The 22,446-nt window shown below is 35.4% G+C and overlaps 1 protein-coding gene across 3 annotated transcripts; it reads right to left on the bottom strand.

The window, feature by feature from the left end:
- On the bottom strand, nt 384–21,646 carry LOC18792385 (DExH-box ATP-dependent RNA helicase DExH7, chloroplastic). Of its 3 annotated transcripts, XM_020553905.1 has the most exons (35): nt 21,310–21,646; nt 20,978–21,083; nt 20,658–20,848; nt 19,752–19,802; nt 18,882–19,032; nt 18,430–18,794; nt 17,795–18,013; nt 16,997–17,108; nt 16,700–16,897; nt 16,506–16,585; nt 16,082–16,204; nt 15,866–15,952; nt 14,995–15,095; nt 14,791–14,848; nt 13,824–13,889; nt 13,310–13,392; nt 13,021–13,204; nt 12,338–12,484; nt 12,140–12,241; nt 11,890–12,042; nt 10,529–10,633; nt 9,107–9,247; nt 8,887–8,976; nt 8,745–8,801; nt 7,517–7,600; nt 7,010–7,108; nt 6,763–6,903; nt 6,376–6,446; nt 4,739–4,808; nt 4,018–4,110; nt 2,721–2,933; nt 2,262–2,354; nt 1,463–1,585; nt 974–1,066; nt 384–862 (listed from the first exon to the last, which is right to left on the bottom strand). In XM_020553905.1, exons 1-34 carry the CDS (start codon nt 21,574–21,576, stop codon nt 989–991), a joined length of 4,302 nt encoding a protein of 1,433 aa, XP_020409494.1. In that variant the 5' UTR covers nt 21,577–21,646; the 3' UTR covers nt 384–862; nt 974–988. The 3 variants fall into 3 exon arrangements, with proteins under 3 accessions (XP_020409494.1, XP_020409489.1, XP_020409495.1); XM_020553900.1 differs by having other exon boundaries at nt 384–1,066; XM_020553906.1 differs by lacking the exon at nt 13,310–13,392 and having other exon boundaries at nt 384–1,066; nt 13,021–13,139; nt 13,871–13,889; nt 21,310–21,631.

Raw genomic sequence — 22,446 nt, 5'->3', positions numbered from 1 at the left:
ATTGAGTTTGTTTGTATTTTTTTTTTTTTTTTGCCAAAGTTAGGAAGGAATAGGGCACTCATACGTATTACTAAGGTGCCATGGAGGTACGAATCTTAGACCCAAGTGTGCATAACAAAAGCTCGTTACCTTTTATTTCCATATAATTGGAACCGTAATTAGGGCTCTACCCATTTATTCACTTGACCACATTTATTTCTTTATTTATTAATAAATTTTGTTACACGCAAGAATTCACACATTTAAAATAACGTTTTGGACGTATTCGGTAAAAATGAAATATTCCCAGAATTATCCATTGATGCGACATGCTCATTTTTCCATCCAAAAACACTACAATGGAAGCAGTAAATGTCCCAAGTGCAGCGAAGGAACACCTTGGAGAAGAAATGTTATGTTTATGAGGCAAATTATCATTAAATTCGACAATAACTAGTTAAGGCCAAAAGTGACTTTTACATATAAAATTGAATTTTCCTGTGTTGGCCCTAGTCAAGGCCAAAAGGTGAAGGCGGCCAAATCAGCTACCGTTGACTACAACCATATTATCACATTACATACAGTATATATAGGAGGGAACAAAAATGAAATCAACCTGTTCATATAAGAAGAGTGAAGCCTAACACTATGCCAAAGTGGACGACAACATTCCTTGTCTGAATGACTATTGAGAGCACAATATTCAGCCAGACATTTAAGGTCAATTAACAGATTTTTTGTCCTTAAAGAACCAACCTTGCAATGATGCATAAACTCAGAGATGCAGTGAATACCCGCCGAATAGGATGGGAACACCAAACATCGACAAAGTGCTAAAGGACACACATTTGACTAATTGAGTGACGAGCAGTCAAGCGCACTCCTTGTTCCAATCAGAACAGAATTAGCCACAAAATCATGAAGAGAAAAGCATGTATCCCAACAGTGTATCTATGATCGATCAACTGTTTGACGAAAGGACATTAAGACATACCTTGCTGTCAATATATTACTGTGGGGGCTTATCTTCTTCTAACAACAAATGGATAATAGACCTTAAAACCTCGTTATAAGCAACGGTGGAGTTCTGAGAAACAGTTCAAAATGCAAAAACAAATCATTATTGGTTGACATCTGTCTCACGCAAAATAACAAAGAATGAGATGCCAAAAATATACTAGTTAACAGAAGAAGCACTTCAAGGGCAGCAGCTCTAAGATCAACTGTTTTACAATAATAAATATACAATAGCATAAATCAAACTAAATTGATGCTATGACTTGAGTTTAGAGAAATGCGTTTTTGGTATCATGGGACATTGTAATCCAGCTGCAGACATACAACTCATTCTTGATGCATCAGAGAAGCATGTTAGAGACAAGTTAAAAGTAACGACACGACAAGCTATAAATAAGCTAAGGATACATTTGTAGCAACTGACAAGTAAAAAATTATTGCAACTTAGAAGCAACATGAAAGTTACCTCTGGCTTTCTTATCAATTCCTTCAGAACGGAATGAAGAGTTAATCGGAGTTCCTTGAACAGGACAGCAGTTTGTGCTGGTGCCGTCAGTTTTAACCATCCATCAACAATAACAAGTCCAGTCTGCAAGAAGAAACATCAATATATAACACAATAACTGGGTCTGCTTATGCTTCATTTTGTAGCAAATGTATTAATTCTTCTGCAACCTAATAATGATACCCTAGAAATAGGAGTAAGAATTGGAATACAAAGACAGATCTGCATAAACACATCAAAATCATCAAGCACAGACTGTAAATGTCGTGTTAAACAACCTGATACAATAGTTAACAAATTATACACATCACTTCCTCAGGGGATGTAGGCATACACTTCCCATCAAGTAGATAAAACGCTAAAAGAAAAGCCAGCCGTACAAATGCCCAACAGTACTCCTTTGTTTTTTGCACCCTTCCTTTTCTTTTTCTGTTTCTTTTACTCTCTTTTGATAGGTGGTTATTAAAAGTTAAAACAAAGGGAATGTTTGACAGGACTTTTTCTGAATGATTATTTATTGGATTATAGAAGCCAGGACTTCTTTGAACAAGGATCACTTGGCCATTTATACTTTGGTTCAATTAGACAAATGCATAAAACAGACAACAAGACTACGTTATTAGACAAGGTCAGAAAGAACACTTGCCTATCAACTGACAACAGTTGGCAGCATTTACATTTCAGATGAACATGTTTCAAATGCATGGCTTTGAAATGCACATATTTTATACTCGGAGAACATGAAAAATAGAAAAGATACCTGATGCTGGATGTTGATGGAGCCACCAAACAACAAAATAGAGTTGGGAGAAATGACTGTTGTATCTCGGAGAAATACTTTGTTTGTTTCGACCTGTGAATAAGATATATTAAACTGACATCCTAAGAATAATGAATTAGTAGGCTGAACAATAAAAGTTCCAAAATTATGTAATAACTTTGCATCAATCCATAACTTTCTATATCCATCTCTATCTGTGTGCCACTACACTTAATAGAGAAATTAGAAAGGTATGCGGCAAAAAGTATTATTTTCCTTTCTGCAACCACAGCACACGGTAAATAGTTGTTTCTTTATTCTACTCCATCTTTTGCAGTTGGTAATTCTTAGTGAGAGACAGGGGGATGAAATATTAATTATTAGTTTATTCCTTTTGTTGTTGTCATCACCATCATCATATTGTTGTGAGAAAAGGTAAACAAGTAACAGTGCACAAACCTTTTCGAGGAAGACAATGAAGGGGTACTGAAATTCTTTTAAAGTACTGTTGATAGAAGAAGGGTGTATGTTAACTTCTCTTCTTCCATCATACCAGATTGGACGTTCCTTAGTTGCCAGACTGGCAAATTGTTTAAGGTTAGTGAGAGTTGCTTCAGCAATGCCTTTCCCAGTGGCTGCAATATTGGGATATAAACCTGCACATAATATTGCCTGCAAAAATACTTTTAGATTCATTGTCTCAAACAGGAAGTGGTAGCAATCAATTTAAAATCGGATGTTTGACACGAACTCCTCAGTTATCTATGCAACAAGCAATAATTAACTGCAGATTGTCACTTGAATAACGATAATAGCATTATATGTATCAGGACTGCATATATAACAGAGATTAAAATCTCACTAATAAGATCTTAAAACTGCATATAAGTCTTGAAGGAAAAAGCATAGGATGGAACGAATCTGCAGGATGTTGAGACAATTTTTGTTAGTTTAACCTACAGATTTAGCCAATTGCGTACCAGCTTATGTTTTTGGTCTGTAATGGTAGTCTAATATTGTTTCAGAGCTTTCGTTCGAAGAGGACCTGGGGTTGAATCTACTCAGCCCCATTTCCCAATTATTTGTTAATTATATGCAGTATCAGATAGGCTGCACAGTGTTTTCTTCTTGCATGTATGATGTATAATTCTCCACGTGATGAGACTGCTTGTGAGGGAGCCTGTTAGCTTGATATATATTGTTGGCCTATCCCATAGCAGGTTAAGGTTTTGGGCACAGTGGTAGTCTACCAAGTTCAATTTAATTTCACCACTAGTCTTAGCTTAAATGATAATGGAGTTACGTAGGGTGAGTAGGGTCAGACTTGAAATTCTAACTCCAACAAAAATAGTTTAAAGATAACTTGAATTTTATATTCCAAGTGTCCTGCTTGTTTACAAATGTTACGAGGCTTCATTTCCAATGATGTACTGCTCTGTAAACCTGAATTATGATTAAGTGTTGAAATAAAGCAGTGAATAGTCCCTAAGAATCATTTGAAATCACACTCAAGACAGAAACGACATAATTACAATAATTACAATAATAAGGCGAACATGATACATGACATGAAGTGAGGAGTGTCGAACAATCTACTACTGGTTTTATGATAAAAGTTTTGATGCAATGACCAAACTTTACCATAGACAGTGCAGATCAATGTGTAAGCAGACAGAAATCAATGTATCACTTTCTCACAATCAAGCCAGAAAGAACTTCATTGAAATCACATACGTTTAAAGCCACTGAGTTTTACCTTTACAATTGATGAATGGGTTGAATACATATTGAATGGTTGTGATTCGTCTGAAAACCAAGTGTCAAGATTCTCTTTCTTTCTTCCATCAACCTGAAATAAGAACACATTTCCACGATTGAACTCAGAAGTTCGAAAGAACTCTAGTTTCTGACAGGAAACAAGTATACACCACCCTTGGCCGGCAGATATCTACAACTATAACTATCTATTTAACCTTTGTACATAGAAACCTAGAGACTTTGCATAGCAGCAATCAGTGAATGGGAGCACAATTCAGCCTACAGGCTGAAGAACATATCTACATCTTGACATCAGTAGAACTTTGGAGTTTTATAGAGAGACTGTTCCATAGATTTGAGATAGTGGGACAAACTAATCAGTGACTCAAGGTTGAATTGGATCACTTCCAACTTCATGCATTTCTTCATTTTTCAAGAAACCTTGTGCTTTTTTGGTGGAGGGAAACTGATGTAGAACAAACAAGTAACAAGAATTTAGAAATTGGCGAGGGATTTAGAATAGAAGAGGAATGAGGGCTCAAGAGAAGAACAGAAGGGGAAGAAGGAGAAACAGACAGAATAAGAAGACAGACTATTATAAGCAGAGTTTTAGAGAGGAAGATAGAGAGAAAATCATTCAAGTCTGTGACTGCTGAATTACAAAGGATGTGAATACTAAGTGAAGCAATAATTGACATTAAATGAATGACACAAACTACCTGATATTGTTTTGGAAGAGCAATGAGCCCAATATCTGCTAGCAAAGTTCCAAACTGTATCCTCATGTCTCTGAAAAATCAAGGATAAGCAGAAAAGAGTTGATGAATTATGACAAATTAAAGACAAAATAATTAACACCAAACAAAGAAGAAAAAAAAGGAGCGCAAACGATGATAAAAGGTCCTTAAATAGATGTCATGGTGCACATGAACCTGCAACAATTTCATGATAAGGGTCATCTAATATTGTTCAAAGGAAATCAACTAGATTACTGAATTTTAACTGAACTGAAGTTTGAATATCAAAATGAATATACCAGTCATGTCTTTTTGTTTTTTATTTTCTGATTTAATATCAATCGATTAAATCGAGTGCATATCTGATCAAAAGCTTACTGGAGCACAGTAAGCAATGGGACCAAAAACATTATACATCTCAATTCTCCGTACGGTATAAATGATTCTTAAAACTTATGATGCTAGGAAGTGATAACGTTTTCTGGTTTACCACTCCTCATAAAAGCTTAAGCTGAAACACTCCCCCGCACATGTGGGTCTCTCCAAGTATTAGAGTCCAACACGCGAAATTTTACTTTGTATCAGGGGAATGCAATTTCGAACACAAGATCTCTTGCTCTAATGCCATGATAAAGTTTTTAGGTTTACCACAATTCCTAAAAGCTTAAGTTGTTAGGATGTGGGCAACAACTGTTCTATATTCTAGCAGGAAGCGTAAGTTCTTCTTTTGCGTAGTGCAACATAAGTAATTGATTTCAAACGTGCCACAAGCCAAGAAAGAATCTGTAAGTACACCAGTCTTCCACATCTTCTACAGATGGAACACAGGAAGACTTGGGTTCTCAACCATAAATAAATACAAAAAAGGTTATACAAGAAAAGATCCTTGATACATGAATAGTGGTGGGGTTTCGTTTATTGAACTGAACAGGATTCAATGAGATATTATTATCTTAGACAATAAATCTGAGAACTCTGAATTCTTAACCATTCAGTTACCTTCTAAAGATTAAATTCCAAGAAATAACTCAACAGTGTAGACAAAACTAGGGGAGACTACCATATGGTCATTCAAAGAAGACTAATAGAGACATGAAAAAGATCGAAAGGACGAGTCATCTATCAAATGCTTTCCAAAAAAACAAATTTTAGTCTCATTTCCAACCAACAATTTCTTAAAAACCGAGGACTCATAAACCACCCCTCTAGGCTGTTAGCTAGGGAGTCCAAAATCTTATCTTCAAAACGTCCACCAACACACTCTCAGATATAGTTGTTTTCAAAGTGAAATTTAAAAAAGTATATGAAAAATTCACTGATCCCATTAAGATTTAGAGCTTTAAATCTCCATGCCAGCAGCGAATTTTTCACCCCCCCATTAATCATAATTGAAAAATTCACTGATCTCAAGAATCCAATGGATCCATGATCACCATTTAATCAAATGACCATAGGAAATAAAAATTACTATTTCCACTATGATGGGATATTCCTTGAGGGGCAGTGCTATAAGAAAATCAAATATTAGAATTTAATCACATTCCATTCCAGATTAAGTCATAATCAACATTGACTTACACATTCATTGGTACATAAGATCTAGAGAAAAGAAACTGCACCTTATCATGTACATAACTGAACTGCTTAAGAAATACGAATTGCAAAAATGTTGCGCAGCTTTAACCCCTTTCTGCAATAATCAAATTTTCTACATCAGTAAACACTGTGTTCTTCCAATAACAATTGTGACAATACATTCAACAATTTAACTGTTCCACTGGTAATGGTATAAGAATGCACAATGCGGTGCAATCTGATGGAAAGCATGAATTCGCATACATATTTGCTTTAGGCAGACTGTAACAAGTATATGGGTATGATAGTGGCATGAAACAACCAAATAGTATCTTAACATATGATCGGAATTAATCTTTGCCTCAGGAACCAAGTTACTCGCGCGTGTGTGTGTATTTGAGTGCTTGCATGCAAAGAAATAGATGACTAACCTCACGGAGAATCTTTTCCCATTTCTGGTAAGCAGTCATCATTATGAGATGGTCGGATTGCCTGTCAGAATCATGTGATTCACTTGGACCATCTAGCTTCCCAGTCAACAGTGCCAGTTTAGCTCTTTCAACATTTTGCCTCTGTAATTTAAATGTAGTGATAGAGAATAAGTATGTAACTGAAGTTCTTCTCTTCTTTAGAAATATTAAATAAACAGTAACTTATTTTCAGCACTGAAAGAGGGACCTCATCTTTGGGATAGACAAATGGAGATTTGTAGCTCAAGAATGCTGAAATGGAGAGAATGGGCGACAAGCAACCAAATATTCCCCCATATAGCATCATCTGCAGTTTCAAAGGAAGCAGCATGATAAATTGGTCTCACAAGATCTTGGTCTCAGCAGTCTAATGTTAAGAAAGTTAACCTAATGAAGGGTTTGCACATGTACGTGTGCCAACACCCCATTAGCTAAATGTTAAATGAAGGGAGACAAATACAAAATGTAAATGCCAATCTAATTGCTTTTTCAATCTGTTTAAGGAATTAAGGCAACACAAGTAGTATTGAAATCCTGGGAAAGAGTCGAAACACCGGCAAGCCCAATACTACACAAGTAGTACTGATAATTTTTGTATTTAATATCTTGAGGCTGCAAAAATCATATCTTTTCCACACAAAAAAAAATTTCTTGAGGCTGCAGCTATTTTGCATGCATCCAATTGAGAAGGAAAAGAAAATTATCAAATGCACACCTTCCCAATCAATACATCAACAGGGAGTTTTGCCAAATGATGCCCAAGAGGAGTCAACTCTTCATCCGCTTCAAGAGCACCAACCTATAAAATAAGCCCGGTTGTACAGAATCAGCTTACTGTGAAAAGTTGGCATTCCTTCTTGCTGTTTCTACGTATATGAGCATTTAATTACAAGCTTACACAAAGATAAACTGTGAGAATTTTTACCATATGCACAAAAGCCGATTATCCTGTTACAGTGATTAACGCAAACAAAGAGAAACTTGTAGTGTTCAGCTTAGTACAACAATCAAACAAAAAAGACTGAACAGATAAAAAATAAAAAATTGAAAACGTGGTTACACAGTAAGAAATATACAAGAGTCTCATTGCAGATATACAGAATAATGAAAACATTGTAGTTCCCTGTAGAAAGAAGAAGAAAAAGAGTACGAAGAATAATGACAAATACAAGAGTCTCATTGCGAATATCAATATACAGAACACAGAGAAAGACATATCAATGGCAACAAAAGAGATAAAGAAAATGACAGATTGACCTATTTCCAGAATAAAATAAAAACGAGAAAAGGAAACAATGAACTCAATATCGATCCATGAGTTGGTCAGGCCCATGGTTTGCTCCTGTGTGGTTTGAGTGTTATGATAGACCAACTAAGGGGCGAACTTTAGAGATTGAGTTGTGAGTGTCAGGGTGTATTGGGGACTCACTATTGAGAGGGGTTAAGAGGAGTGAAATTACTGAAGTGTGTGATTGAAGAGACTATTACCTCTTCATTGAAGAGTTGCTACCTTCTTAGTGGGGCGTCGTCGTCATCATTGACCAGGGACATAGCCCTTTTTGAGGTGAACCTCATTAACAAATTTGTGTGTTTTTTATTATTGTTCTTCTTCATCTTTATTCTATTGGTAATGTATGGTCTTGGACAAAGAATTTTTCCAAAATTCCTAACACTTTGTGCTGATATTATAGATCACGTGTTCATGCATTGCCCCTTCACCTATTTTGGGGGTTGCTAATATTATGGCCTAGAGATTGTTATTCCTCTCTATCTCTAATTCAACAGTATGAAATAATACATCATTGTAGAACCAAGATAAAGTTGATAGTGTTTGTACGTTAGACAGCAAGAAATGAATACAAAAAGAAGAGTTTTAGGCAATTATTCATACATTCAATCATCAGTATGCATTGTGGTTCTGATTCTAAGAGAAAAAACTATACCTCATACAATAACTTAATTGCTGTGGTCATAGCCTCTTCCCTTGGAGGTTCTAAAGCCTGATAAACAGAAAATTAACAAACCAAACCGATCAGATGATATCATAAGTAAAAAAACCTGTTATACAAATATAACATTACTTACCTTGGATAATAATGGCTTTATGTAACCCAGAGAAAGCAACTTAATTTGTAAACACAGCTCTACTAATGGCATCCGAAGCATCTCTGGAACCTTGGCATTCATAACAATTAGAAATTATATGAAGTGATAGTATATAAAACATTAAACAATGATCAAGTGAATAACAGTCGAAAACACAAGAAAATTGCCCGTTTTAAAATTCAATTTTGGGCAGAAGTACCTGAAAAGGGCGCATGAGCTTTTCAAATCGATAACGTGTGTACAAACAAAAACAAATTCCAGGTTTCACACGTCCAGCTCTTCCTCGTCGTTGCCTAGCATTTGCTTTAGAAATCCAATCTTCAACCATGCTTGACAATTTCTGCAGTTGTTACCAATCCAAGTATTAGACCCAGCACCACCAAAAGTATTCTAACATCTACAATGTGGTAACTGCTGATAAATCAGGTGGACATACAAACATAAAATGAAGGGGTGCAATGAAGTTGTAGGTCACTCAAGTGTGTGTTAGTTTTTTTTTTTTTTTTTTTTTAATAGAAAAAAATTATTTCTAAAAATAATAGAGAACAATCACAGTGGGCAAGATGGCCACTTCAACAGTAAATCAATAAAAATAGAACAAAACTCTGTCCCTCAAACAGAAAAAAGTAAGTACAAACGTTCCTAGCAAGCAGCAGCTTTCCAATCTGCCAAAATGAAAGAATGGTATAACCTGAAATTAGAAGAAACTAATGTCCATAATCCAAGATCTGACTTTGTCACATAAAATGTGCACGGCAAATGTGCAGCCCCTCCCCACAATAGTTTAAAAATCCTTTTATTTCTCTCCAACCAAATCAAACAAAACACCATTAAAACATGCATTCCATAAAACTTTAGCCTTCATCCCCCACCCAAAAGCCTTGTGCTTTTCAAAAAATAGAGCCGTGCATTCACTGGAACTACCCAGATTAATTTAGCATCCTTAAACAGCCTCCGACACAATTTTAAAGCTATTGGGAAATGGAGGACAAATGATCAATGCCCCCAAATAATACACCAAGAGGGGCACAGACAAACATTAGTCTTCTCCTATGAATCCAGTCCCAGGTGTTAGCCCTTCCATGAGCAATTATCCAAGCATGTATTTGTACCTTAGGAGGTATAGAGGTACAGTAGCCTTTCAAATCATGGATGACGGTTGGAACAGAGAAAAATAAGGATTTTCACAAGAATGCTGGAAAGAAAAAGTTTGAGGTCACCATCCAACTTATTAATATTCTTCTTTTTAACTATTAAAGATTAGATAACTGCAATAACAGTTTGAACACAAACAAGTAAAGATGTCTTCTATTCAGTCTCAAAATTCAAGGTTAGCAACAATGTCTATGAGAACACAGAACTTATTCCAATAATCTTAGAATGTATAAATCGTTCTCCATGGAAATGGAAATGTTCAGCGTGAAAAAAATAATAATATTTGTTCCTTCCATTCAGTACTAAGTTTCTAGAAACAAGCATACAATAAAGTATGGATCTAACAGAGTGCCGAAATTACTAAATGGAGAAAGCCCTCATTATAAATGCTACAGCAGTCACAGCCTATATGAAAAGGATGAAAAGTACCACGTTATCATTCATTAGAGAGACTAAAAGCACAAACCTTCTGCGGATTATAACGATTCTCCTTATGCTTTCCACAATCAATAACATATACCACATCATCTATTGTTATACTGGTCTCTGCAATGTTTGTGGCTACAATGACCTGGGACATAAGATATTGAAAACAAAATACCAATGAAATTTACCGTAAGAAGTCAAACAAAAGCAAAAACATTAGGCACTAGGAATTATGTACATATCTATCTATCCATGAGTAAATTTTTTTTGGTCTGAATCCATGAGTAAATTGATGTAAACCTTTTACAGACTTTTATGGTTGTTCATCTTGCCTGAGCCGGTGCTCTGTGTTAATTGTTGTTTAGCTCATTATGTGTTTATAGCAGGCTTTGCCTAGGTTGACTGCCTTTTGTATTTCTGTAACTCTTCTTTTTTCAATAATATAAGTTCCAATTTCCTATATGAAAAAAAAAAAGAAAATTAATCTAAGTGAAACAATCCATCTACATCTGCCTTCCTCATTAGGAATAATCAGCAAGACTATATGAATGAACACAAACTTTTCACCCACAATCATTTTTCCAACTCCATTCTCTCCACTAATTTAATTATTTGGGTTACACCCCTGAAACATTAAGGATTTATGCATTACAATGCAAAAAGCTATTGCAGGGTATAAGCGCTGAACTCTAATGTTATTCATTTTCAAGTTTCCTTTTGAATTCTCATTTCCAAGAAAAGGGGTTCGCCTTAAGTTTTTATTATCCTTTCGGTTGGATTCAGGGGGTGGCAGAATTATCTGCAGTAGGAGAGGAACTTTTTATAACCACATCAAGTCATCCAATTTTTAATGAAAAGATCCAGTTAACTTAGTCTATCTGAAAAGTTTTATGCAAACTAACAAAAATGGAAAATTCATTCCATATCACATCCCCATTGGAATTTACAATCCCATAGCACAAGAGATATAATACCAAGTTCCCAAAACCAGAGAACCCTAATACCCAAGAGCTATCCACTGTTATGAGAGTAAGGTATCAGTCAATCCAAGAGAAAACAGAAATTTCGCTTGAGTATATGTGAAAAATCTTTTAACATACAGTTCAACCATCATTACCTTATTTTAAAATGTTTTCAGCTTTTATGCAGAATTTAAATGGTGGTTTCTGAAAAAACTGCATGCAATTTTCTGTAACAACTACATGCATGTAAAATAGAAGTGTTGAATACACGATAATCGAATGAAGAACCACTACAAAAATGTATAACTACAAAAGGACAAGGCAGACCTGAACAAATAGGAAAAGTTAGAGCAATAGACTCAACAACTTATGTTGAACAACTTATGTTGAAAAACTTTGGTAGAGCAATAGACTCAACAACTTATGTTGAAAAACTTGCCTTTCGTATGTTCTCCGGAGCCCGTAAAAACACCTTCTTTTGATCGGTTGATGAAACGGATGAATGTAGTGGAAGAATCCAATCAGAAGCTTGTCCACCAAATCGGTAAGAAGCAGCTAGTTTATCAACTAATGTGTAAATTTCAGATATTCCCTGTTATGCATTATTTAAGTACAAGAAGAACAATATTATTATTATTGGTGAGGCAAACATGCCTAAAAAAAGCGAAGAGACTATCGGATGGGCTTACAGGCAAGAAGACAAGTATAGCGCCCTCATCGCAAGTTTCATCAACATGGCACACCAAGTCTTCAAGAAGATCATAATCAATGACATCTTCATTCAATCTTTTCTGTACGATAATTTTGATTACCATATTATAGGGTCCCCTTAGGAAAATGAAGAAAAACCACGCTACTTTCAGAAACAAAATCTCAAAGGCACTTACCAAATTTTGTCGAGTTTGCTCTTTGTACGATTGATACCTATCTGGAACATAGTAAGGATTAATATTTTCTTCAGAGAGTAGAGAATCATCACCCCAAGCAGATAAAACAAGATTCTTCTTTCCCCTGCGGTTGTTTACAGCACCAGCCTGGTGTTTTCAAAATGCACGAAAATCAGGTAATGAATATCAAAATCTCAAGGACATTCAAAAAACAATTGTGGAATCATATGGCTGCATTTATTACACTTGACCAAGTGTATATATTAATATTAGAAATATTTGGACTACTGACTAAAATACTCCTAATCAAATAATAGTAAATTACAATAATAATAATAATAATTTTGTGGTTATGTCTAAAACAACATTGTTCTACATAATTATTTTCCAATCTAAATCCTAAATCCTAAACCCTAATTCCAAAATTCTTAACCCTTAAACCCCAAAACAATGTTGTTTTGATCGTAAGCACAAGATTAGCACCAAAAGGATCAGTAGAGGATCCTATTTACCCAAATAGTTATGTAATATGTGATATTTCAAATACTCTAAGAATTTACTGCATGCAAATTCATAGGGGGACAATTAAAGACAAAAGATATATTTGGTAAAAACAGAAGCTTCTCATATAGCTAATACAACACAGAACAGCAAGAAAGAGAACTGTGCAACTTTTGAGTCACCTTCTCCTTGGTCAAAGGTCCATATCCCAAGGAAGCTGGAGAATCCGAAGCAATCCGATAATCAATGCTTTCATATATATCCTCAAGATAGTAAGTTGTGACAGGATGTGTTCTGCCTTCTGCAGTAATCACAGGGCAATTACCAAAGTATCTTGAAAATAAATCTGAATCAACAGTTGCAGACCTGAACAAATAGGAGGTCAAGTAATTAATACGATTTTTAAAAGTATTTATACATATAATAAAAAATATGTGTATACAAACTCGAGGAATTGAAGAACAGACATACATCAGAATAACCTTCAGTTTTGGTGTGCTAAGAGCTGATTGCTTCTCAATCAGATTCTTCAAAACTATGAGCAGGAAATCACCCTGTTTTTAGGAAGTAGAAAATATATGCAATGCTATCTGTTAGTCCTTATTTCTTAATTAACCCCTTTACCAGGAGATGAAATTCTTGCAACACTTAAGGGAAAAAGATTTGTAAAACCCAGTAAAACTAAAAAATGAAAATATTCTCTTCTATAACACCTATCCATCATCCATCTCCCCTTTCCCAACAAAGATCTTCATTGAAAAGAAAAAGAAATTATAGCACAGGAGCCAAGAGACGAGCCTCTGTTGTACTTTCTTTCTCTTTTCTATTAAAAATTTTTTTTAAAAATAAAATAAAATCATTATAACACATCTTTTCCTTTTCTTTTCTTTTTTGGCCACAGAATATTCCTGCATTCCATCATGCCAACAAATGTTTTTCAAAATGCCCACAGACATGACTGTAAAATACTAAATCTACAACTCACCAAAAGAGACCGCTCATGTACTTCATCAACTATGACATGAGTAATACCTGTCAAGTTTTTATCTCCCTGCAAATGAAAAAACATAAGGATTAGATTTGCTTAGATTCCTTGGATGCGAGTTCCAACAGATATAGCATTGACTGAAAACAAGTTTCATAAGTCATGCCACACAATAAGTGTAATGCTTAAGATACATAAATAATCATCATGTTGCACTCACCAATGAGCATGAAATGCTCACTGACCCATTGGTTCAAAATCCAGCAGTTGACATTCATTCCAGAAATACAAGTACTTTACCAGGATTTTTAAAATAAGCCATTGGATTTTGAACCTATTATTGGTGACCATTGATTTAGTAGTCACGAGTAAGGGACAAAAGTAGGATTCAAACATACATAAACAAAAAATTTCTTAGGCGGGTGTTGACTGTTTGCAAATTTGAGGGCCAAACCAAAATCCACTTTTCACACATATGCGAACCAAACCAAAGCCTTTCAAATCTGGCTTGAAAGGTTTCAGTTGTGAAACCAAACCCATGATTTTGTGGGATCCTTTTTGGATCCAAGACTGAAATCCCACTTGAAACAAACTGAACGGGTTTCTGTTATATCCTTTCCATTTTTTTGGAAAGCCAACATACACACATACAAGCACAGTGCACACGCACACTCATGAAATTACACACATAAACAAATGCAAGTGCAACTATCTTTCATGGAGTACCAAAAAATTTTACTTTAAATCTCAAATACTAAATATTAGAAACCAGAACCAAATATAATAATAATGCATTTGGATTGAACACCAGGAAAAGTAACAAGAATTTAGAACCAGTACATAATTATTTATCTCAGATAATGTCAAAGAAACTGAGAACTATATTCTGCAATGAAAGTCACCGTCCTCTAGTTTGCTACATGAGCAGCAGCATACTAAATAAGAAAACTAAAAAAAACAGTCTTACCATCAATTTTCTCAGAAGAATGCCCGTCGTGCAAAACAGAAGCTTTGTCTTGTCATTGCTGATATAACATAAAACATGAATGCAAATGTTGGTGATAAGACAGAGACTCACCAATATACAAATAATAATAAGGAAATTAAAGTAAATGGAAAATTTGGCATACAAGCAGAGGATTTGAAAGCAACAAGTCACAAAAATGAACACCTTGCACTATCAAGACGAACTTGATAACCAACCAAAGAACCTCTTGAACCAGGTGAAGGTTCACAGCGCTCATCAGAAACTCTTTCAGCCACGGAAATAGCCTACAATACAAAGAACCAAAGCATACTCACATTAGCAAGTAGTTAGAACCATTATATCTTCTAAATTTTGCCACAGCAGCTCCACAACACGGTATCAGCAGGATCCACTGAAAATACAGACTAATTATATGAAGGAAATTCATGTTTTTACTGACCTTGATTTTCAAGCTCTATCAATTTTTTCCTTTATAAAAACATAACTTGTATTTGTTAATTTCATGAAACATTGACATTCATCCTAAATGGATAAATTAAAATCTTATAAATAAGGAAAATTATCCAACACAAAAGTCCATCAACTCCTCGGTGAAATCCTTCCACCTATAATCAATATCTGTGGCTTCAAAAAATGGAAACTTCAATGGAAACTTAGGAATCTCGATGGGCATTATCAGCGAAAATGTCCATATTTGTGGTCATTTTATTCTAAAGATCTATCTGCCCATTTATAAATGTTTATTCTGGACAAACTACTAGAATAATACCTCATTTGTTTTAGAAACATCCTAGGATAACAAGACAGATATATTTGCAGCGCAGCCTAGTGTGAGAAAAAAAAAAATATACTGGAGAACCCAGGAACCTAATGATAATTACTTAGATCTGCAATGAAATAATTCTTCTGGTGCAGTGTAAGTGATATTCATCCCGCTTATGTCACATGAATCTTGGTTTAAAGTTTAAACACAAGAACCTAATGCAGTGCCATACATTTCAGCAGAGAAGATTATGTACCCACTATGAAAAAAAAAGGAAGATTATGTACCCACCGCTATTCTCCTTGGTTGCGTGCATATAATGTTACAGTGTCCACCATGTCCTGATTTGATCATGTCATCCAATATAAATTGCGGAACCTAAAAGAATATCAAAAAAGGAGGAAATACACAACCTTAGAAATTCAAAAGTAAATAGAATGCATGTAAACAATATGCTCAAACGTAACTAAAAAGTTTTCAGAAAACCAATGAAAGGTAAATTTCCACCTGAGTTGTTTTTCCAGAACCTGTTTCACCACAAACAACTAGAACATTATTTTCATGGAGCAATCGCAAGATATCACCCTTCAGACCAGCAATGGGAAGTGCAGCTCTAGTTTTCAACATGTCCTAGAACAGGTAAACCAGCAGTTAAGTACTTAAACAACAGTTCTACCAGAACCAAAAAAGAAACAATAGGGTCACCAAATTTGTTCATCCATTGATGGGTCCGTGATATACTAAAAACAGCAGTTAAGTACTTAAAGAACAGTTCTATTTATTCAAATGGGGGCCCACTCTGAACCTCAGTTATTTCTAACGAGTGATATACTGACACCAGTGACCACCCATTCCCAGGCGACAAACATAAATTAATAAATGAATGCCAGTCTCTTTTAAAAGAAACAAAATGCAACAAAAATATGCTAACCTTGAATTTCGGATTTTTCAGTTTATTCTCAAGTTCTTGTCTCAAATAAGAGCTCTCCACTTCTTTGAAATGATGTACTCCTGCAATATAGAAATGAAAAAAGTTTGGGGGAAAATCAAACAGTAGATAGAATTACACTTTTTTAGAGGTTTGTTCAACAATGCAACAAATAAAGGAGGAGTGAAAGTACATACTTTGAGCTACTGGATCAGTGCGAACAACACCTGAACTTATAGGCTCTTCAACATGGAGTTCTTGAACCTCTTCTGGGAGAATATCATACATAAAATTAGCAGCAGAAGTTGAAGCAGAACCATCGGCACTCAATAGAGAGTCCACAAAAGTAGCCCTTCGATCTTCCTGACTATCTTCTACAGTCGTTGATGATTCTCCTGAGTTTAGACATTATGGAAAATGTTAACTACAATAGAATCATCAGATAAATGAGTTAGGATTTAGAGAACAAGGAAAAACACCCATAATTATGTCACCTTCCTTCCATTGAATGACCAGAGAAGCATAAGGCTCAATAATTAGTAGGTGAACTGGGAGATCAGGAAACAGTTGACAAAGAGCAAATGCAGCCACTCTATTTTGAGCATCCTATGATACAAAAATCATGTAATTAATTGAAAGTGGCGTAAGCAATTTTTGGTTAAAACTTGTCTCATTGTGAGAACATAAATAAATATATAAAATATATTTGAATGACTGAGACCAACATTCCCTTAAATGTCAAAGAATAATAAAGGGTAATAAAGTACATGAATAAAAGAAAAATAATTAAATAACACATGGTAGACATGTTTTCCAACACGATTTAAGGGAACTAAAGGATATTAAAGGTCAAGTTTCATGATTCATACAACAAACTTTATTATGTCAAAGGCACAAGAGGGAGTGGTCCTGGGGACATGTCCTTAATCGCTGTTTTCACGGTTATTTTGGAGGGAACGGAATAGAAGGGTGTTTGATGGTTCTACAGGGAGGAGAATGAATACTTGTCGGAGAGGGCTCGAATTTGGGCTTCGGTATCTTCAGAGTTTAGGGGCAGTTTTTTCTTTGCTATCTTTATTTATTCAAGAGCTTGCTTCCTAGTGATTTTTCTGTTATACTGGATTTGTATTCTGCTTTTTCGTTTTCTAGCTTTTGTTAGGATTTCTGTAGTGCAGTAGATTTCTTGTCCTCTGTTTCTGTACATATTTTTTTCATAACTATCGACCTCAACATCTACTAATTCTATTCAAGAAAGAGAATAATTATAAAATATAAAAGGAGCATGTGATTACCTCAGCCGAATCGAAAGTTCCATTCTGATCAGGAAGCTGAAGGGTCACTAAGCCCCCAGCCTTTCTGCTTTTACCCCTCCCACTAGCTTTACGCAAAACACTGACAGTATAAGAGAAATTATTTTCCTTTCCACGCACTTTATTAAATTTTGGGGCTTCCCACCCTGATCTTTGACATAATTGATGAAGAACAGCCTTTGGAATCTTTCGAGAGTCCCCCTGTAATTATAAGACCATATCGTGAAATGGCATAACATGGGGTACCAATTCAACCATCTATTAATAGCAGCAACATATGATTCCTACTTGAAAAAACAACATAAAAAGAAACACAATGATACTAATAATAAGCATACATTATGAAAGCCACATAAAAAGTACAGCAGAAAACATTAAATATTTGAATGCAGATGATGCTTAGGAATTATGAATTCAGTATTGCACAGTTCAGAATTATTTAACAAAAAGATAAGCATACAATTTATTGTAATCTAGATGTTCCTGAGATTTTTTTCTATAAAAAGTCAAATAAAAAAACAAGAAATATAAGAAAAGGAAGGCATCAGATATTGCAAATTTTAACCAGCAATGTAGGTGCACTATTATAAGTCAAACAAGATTATTGTAAGCACTACCTTTTTCCAAATACCATCTAATTTCTCCAAATTTTTCTCACTAGAGATTTCTCTCATCCTTTCTCTCTTCTGTAGTTCCAAAACTTCGGGAGGCAGAACTTCTCCAGATGGCCCATCTTCTAAGAAGAAATTACCAATTTCTACATCTATTGACTCTTCTTCTGCAATAATCTTTCCCTGCGCAAGTTCACTTGAAAGAGTAGAATTGACTGGAAAATGAATGGAGCTGCAGTGCTCCTCATCAATTCTGTCAACTGTTATTTCATCAGCATGGACTTCTTCAGAGTGCTTGTAAGGATTAGTGTATGTATCCTCAAAAGCAGTATCCTTCCCAAATTCTGATGCCAAGATGTCGTCTGATAAGCCTGATCCATAAGTTGAAGAAGTATATAACAGAAGTTATAACATACCAGAAAGGTTAACTTGAATCAGAAGAAAAGTGAAAGTTTAACCTAGAGCAGATAACTCTTGCTTGAGATTGCGGATGATGCAGCCTGCCCGTTCCTGGCTTTTCTTGTCCCCTTTTTGCTTGGCATTTGCAGCTTCCCACCGTGCAGCACGATACTCTTTGGCAATAACATCATAAGACCTTGGTTTATGGACCTATTAAAATAGTTGACGTTTGGCCAGAACTGTTAGCATCATGATGAAAAGAGCATGCTTGCAATTACTCCACCAGTAAACCAAAAACTGTAGAAACTTCACAACTGTTTCTAAATTTTAACAAAACAAAACAAAAAAACTGCTTCAGAACAAGAGATAATAAAAAATTATGTGTCGAAAGAACACTAATTCTTACACGAAAAACAGTTAGAACACATATGCATACAACCAAGCAAAAAGACACAAGCCGAATAACAAACTCCAGGCTATACTTCTTCATTTCTTAATGTAGGCCTGCCATCATAAGAATTTGATTTTTAAGTTTGTCGTCTTAAAGAAAAAGCAACCAAAAAAAAAAAAAAAGAGCTGCTGGACGCTATTTTAACCAAGCTGAAAATGACTACGCTCACAGATTGTTGTTTGTCTCTTTCAATCCAAAATTTGGTTGTTAGTGTTGGTGGAATCTTCAGTCCTGCCTCTTATTGCACACTGTGGTAAAAATCTCGCAGCCACAAAATTCCTTCAATCCCCAATTATTATCACTCACCATTCAATTATTACACTGTCTTTGATGACTACTTAATAAGCGCATGAGAGAGAGAGAGAGAGAGCATAAAGAACTATTAACAAAGCAGACCAATCATTTACTAATGCTGACAAAAATTACGCAAACTTCCATTCCTTCATAAACTTAAAATTACCACAAGTAAACGAAATACCTTCTCTGCCCTTTCATCAGCTGCATCATCTTCCCACGTGGTTGACTCATCCTGAAAATCATTACTTATTAGACCTTTTGCATCATCTAGTGAAGGGTGCAATATATCCCCTGTTGAACTTTCTCTTTTGAATGAAAATTTTGCCATGATGAAGATGCTTCAGATTTTCAAGCAGCAAGAGTCATTTAGAAATTTAGGGCCCCACCGAAGGTAATGATACTAGGCTGGTTGGTAGCCCATGCTAAGTTCAATTTGTTTGAGATGCTTTAGAAAAGAAGACCATGGGTGTGCTTCTCTCCACAATGGTGCATCATGTGCAAACATGATTGGGGGTCAACTGTAAACCTTTTTATTCATTGCCCAATAGCATTGAAGTTGTGGATAAATCGGGTTAGAGAGTTTGGGGTGAGCTGGGTAATTCCAAAAGACTGTCATTCTTCGATACATGAAAGACATATTTCAAAGGTGGAAATAAAAAATAAACAAAGTTGTGTGGCGACGTACTGTGTTAGCCATCCTTTGGGTTGTATGGATGGAAAGAAAATAACTTTTTAATATTTCAGCGGACTAGAGGATCTTTAGGAAGAGACCAGATTTTGGTAAGCCTTTATTGGCTTCAGTTTCTACAGAATTTAAAGACAGCTCTCTCTATGCTATTCCACTAGATTGGAATGCTGCAGTGCGTTAGAGCAGAACAGTTAGGAAGTCTAGGATGGTTTTGGATAAAAAAATATTCTACATTTGATTTGATAAGCTGTCGGTTCGCATTCTTGTTTCATGCTTGTTCTCTAGGTGGACTCCTTGTCCACTGAGTGTAATTTTTTTTTTAGTATTGACAAAGTTTGTTTCTTCTCAAAAATAAAAATAAAAAGGAGATGAATCTGTTAGTGGCTCTATATATGTTACCTCTTCTTGTTGCTCGACATATTGTTTGATCCAGTCTGCCTGAGACGGTTGAAACGAATCAAGAGTCTTATCATCCCGCTGTCCCTTGGTTCTGATAGAAATTCCAGGTGCATCCTCATCAATCTTGGTAGATGTATCCACTGAGGGAGTCCAGTCATCCCGAGAAGTCAATATGATGCCAACAGAACCACCTGACATATCACATTTTCGCAGGGCCATAGCATCAAACCCAAAAAAATAAAATTTACAATAAACTTCTATACCCACCATAGCACATTTGCAACAGTAACCCGTCAAATCAAGAATGAGTTTAAACGTACCTTCATTTCCATGCAGAGAAGTCCCACTAGAAAACTTCAGTGGTAGCTCATTACTAGTCAAATTTAAACACAACCAGTCTACAGCAGCCTCAAATGTAGCACCTTCCTACATTCAATACAATGCCCACAAGCTACTGAGTTCAAAAATATGCATAAGCAAACTAGTAGAAGCAATAACTCTAAAATGCTAGTATTATGCAAAACCCTAAAATTCACCTAAAATCAATAGCATTCAACTAAAATTGCAAGGACCGATTATTACTATACAAACTATTATTATTCACTGACGTCCAAACAGGTGTGAAATTGAATAAATATAGAATCATGTTTACCTTGAGAGCAGAGAGAGCGAGTTCAATTTGATCATTGGTGAAGCCTTCGCAGGAAAGCTTTTCGTACACGGCTTTTAGCTTCTTCGTCTTCTGAGCTTTCGAAAGGGACTCGTCGACCGGAGCCGCTGGCGTCGAGGACCGGCCTGAGTTGAGCAGGAGTCGGCGGACCCGGTTCTCGTTCTCGGCCGATATCTGGAGCCTCGGGCCCGACGACGTCGTTTTAGGCTTGCTGTTCTGCTTCGACGTCTGCTTTTTCTTCGGAGCCATTTTTTGGTTTTCCTTGTAATTTTTCTCCGATGTCGTAGAAACTGAACGATGGTGAGAGAGCTGAGAAAATGGTTAACTGACTCAATGGTCAGTGGTGTAATAATTTCAATTTTAAAGGTTATTTTTGTCAAATCAGAAAATGTATTAATCAAACTAAAGTTTGTTGACCGGCAATTTGAAAAGATTTATTGGATACTTGAATAATTTTTGCCCCAACAATTCAATTAATGTAATATTATGAAAAATAATGAAAATTATGAAAGCATGTGAAAAATATCTATGTATTTATTATATGAAAAGAAAAAATGTATTTTTTTCACATTTTCAAGGTAGATTTTGTTTTTCTAAAGTAAAATTCAATGTTTGAAGAGCCAAAGTCAACTTATCAATTATGAAAATAGAAAAAGAGGTAGCAGCTTTATGACTAAGGTTGAAGAGGCAGTTGGGGAGAGTTTTTCTGAAGTGACTCACCTATTTCAGAATTCCAAAACTGTTGAAAATGTTATTTACATTTACATGCATCATACATGCCACATAAACGCATAGTGTAAAATTGAGAGTTACTTATAAGTGAGTCTCTAGGTTTTAAACTCTTAGGAGTGAACCAAGGCATATGGCTTTAAGAATCAATAAGCATCAAAATTGTTCGTGTATGATTTATGGAGTATGAATGCATTGTCATGTATATGCACCTTGCTTGTTCGTTTCTTCCTATTGAATTCATATATTTGTATTAATTATAAATAAAATTGGTCATTTGCATGTCATTCCACTTTTCTCACACAATCCTTTGGATCTTAAGTCCAACCAAACTTCATATTATGTGAGAACTTGTAGATGCTTGACTAATTGACTTTATATGCAACATTT

Source organism: Prunus persica, chromosome G1 (assembly GCF_000346465.2).
Source record: "Prunus persica cultivar Lovell chromosome G1, Prunus_persica_NCBIv2, whole genome shotgun sequence".
NCBI lineage: Eukaryota > Viridiplantae > Streptophyta > Magnoliopsida > Rosales > Rosaceae > Prunus > Prunus persica.
This window is presented reverse-complemented; position numbering and strand designations above follow the sequence as displayed.

What these genes read in the sequence shown, in the direction of transcription:
- LOC18792385 (XM_020553900.1), bottom strand. Translation starts at nt 21,576, where the DNA reads ATGGCTCCGAAGAAAAAGCAGACGTCGAAGCAGAACAGCAAGCCTAAA. An exon ending in TTCTCTGCATGGAAATGAAG is followed by an intron (nt 20,849 to 20,977) that starts GTACGTTTAAAC and finishes GTGATATGTCAG; the next exon opens with GTGGTTCTGTTGGCATCATA. An exon ending in TGAAAAATCCGAAATTCAAG is followed by an intron (nt 16,205 to 16,505) that starts GTTAGCATATTT and finishes TACCTGTTCTAG; the next exon opens with GACATGTTGAAAACTAGAGC.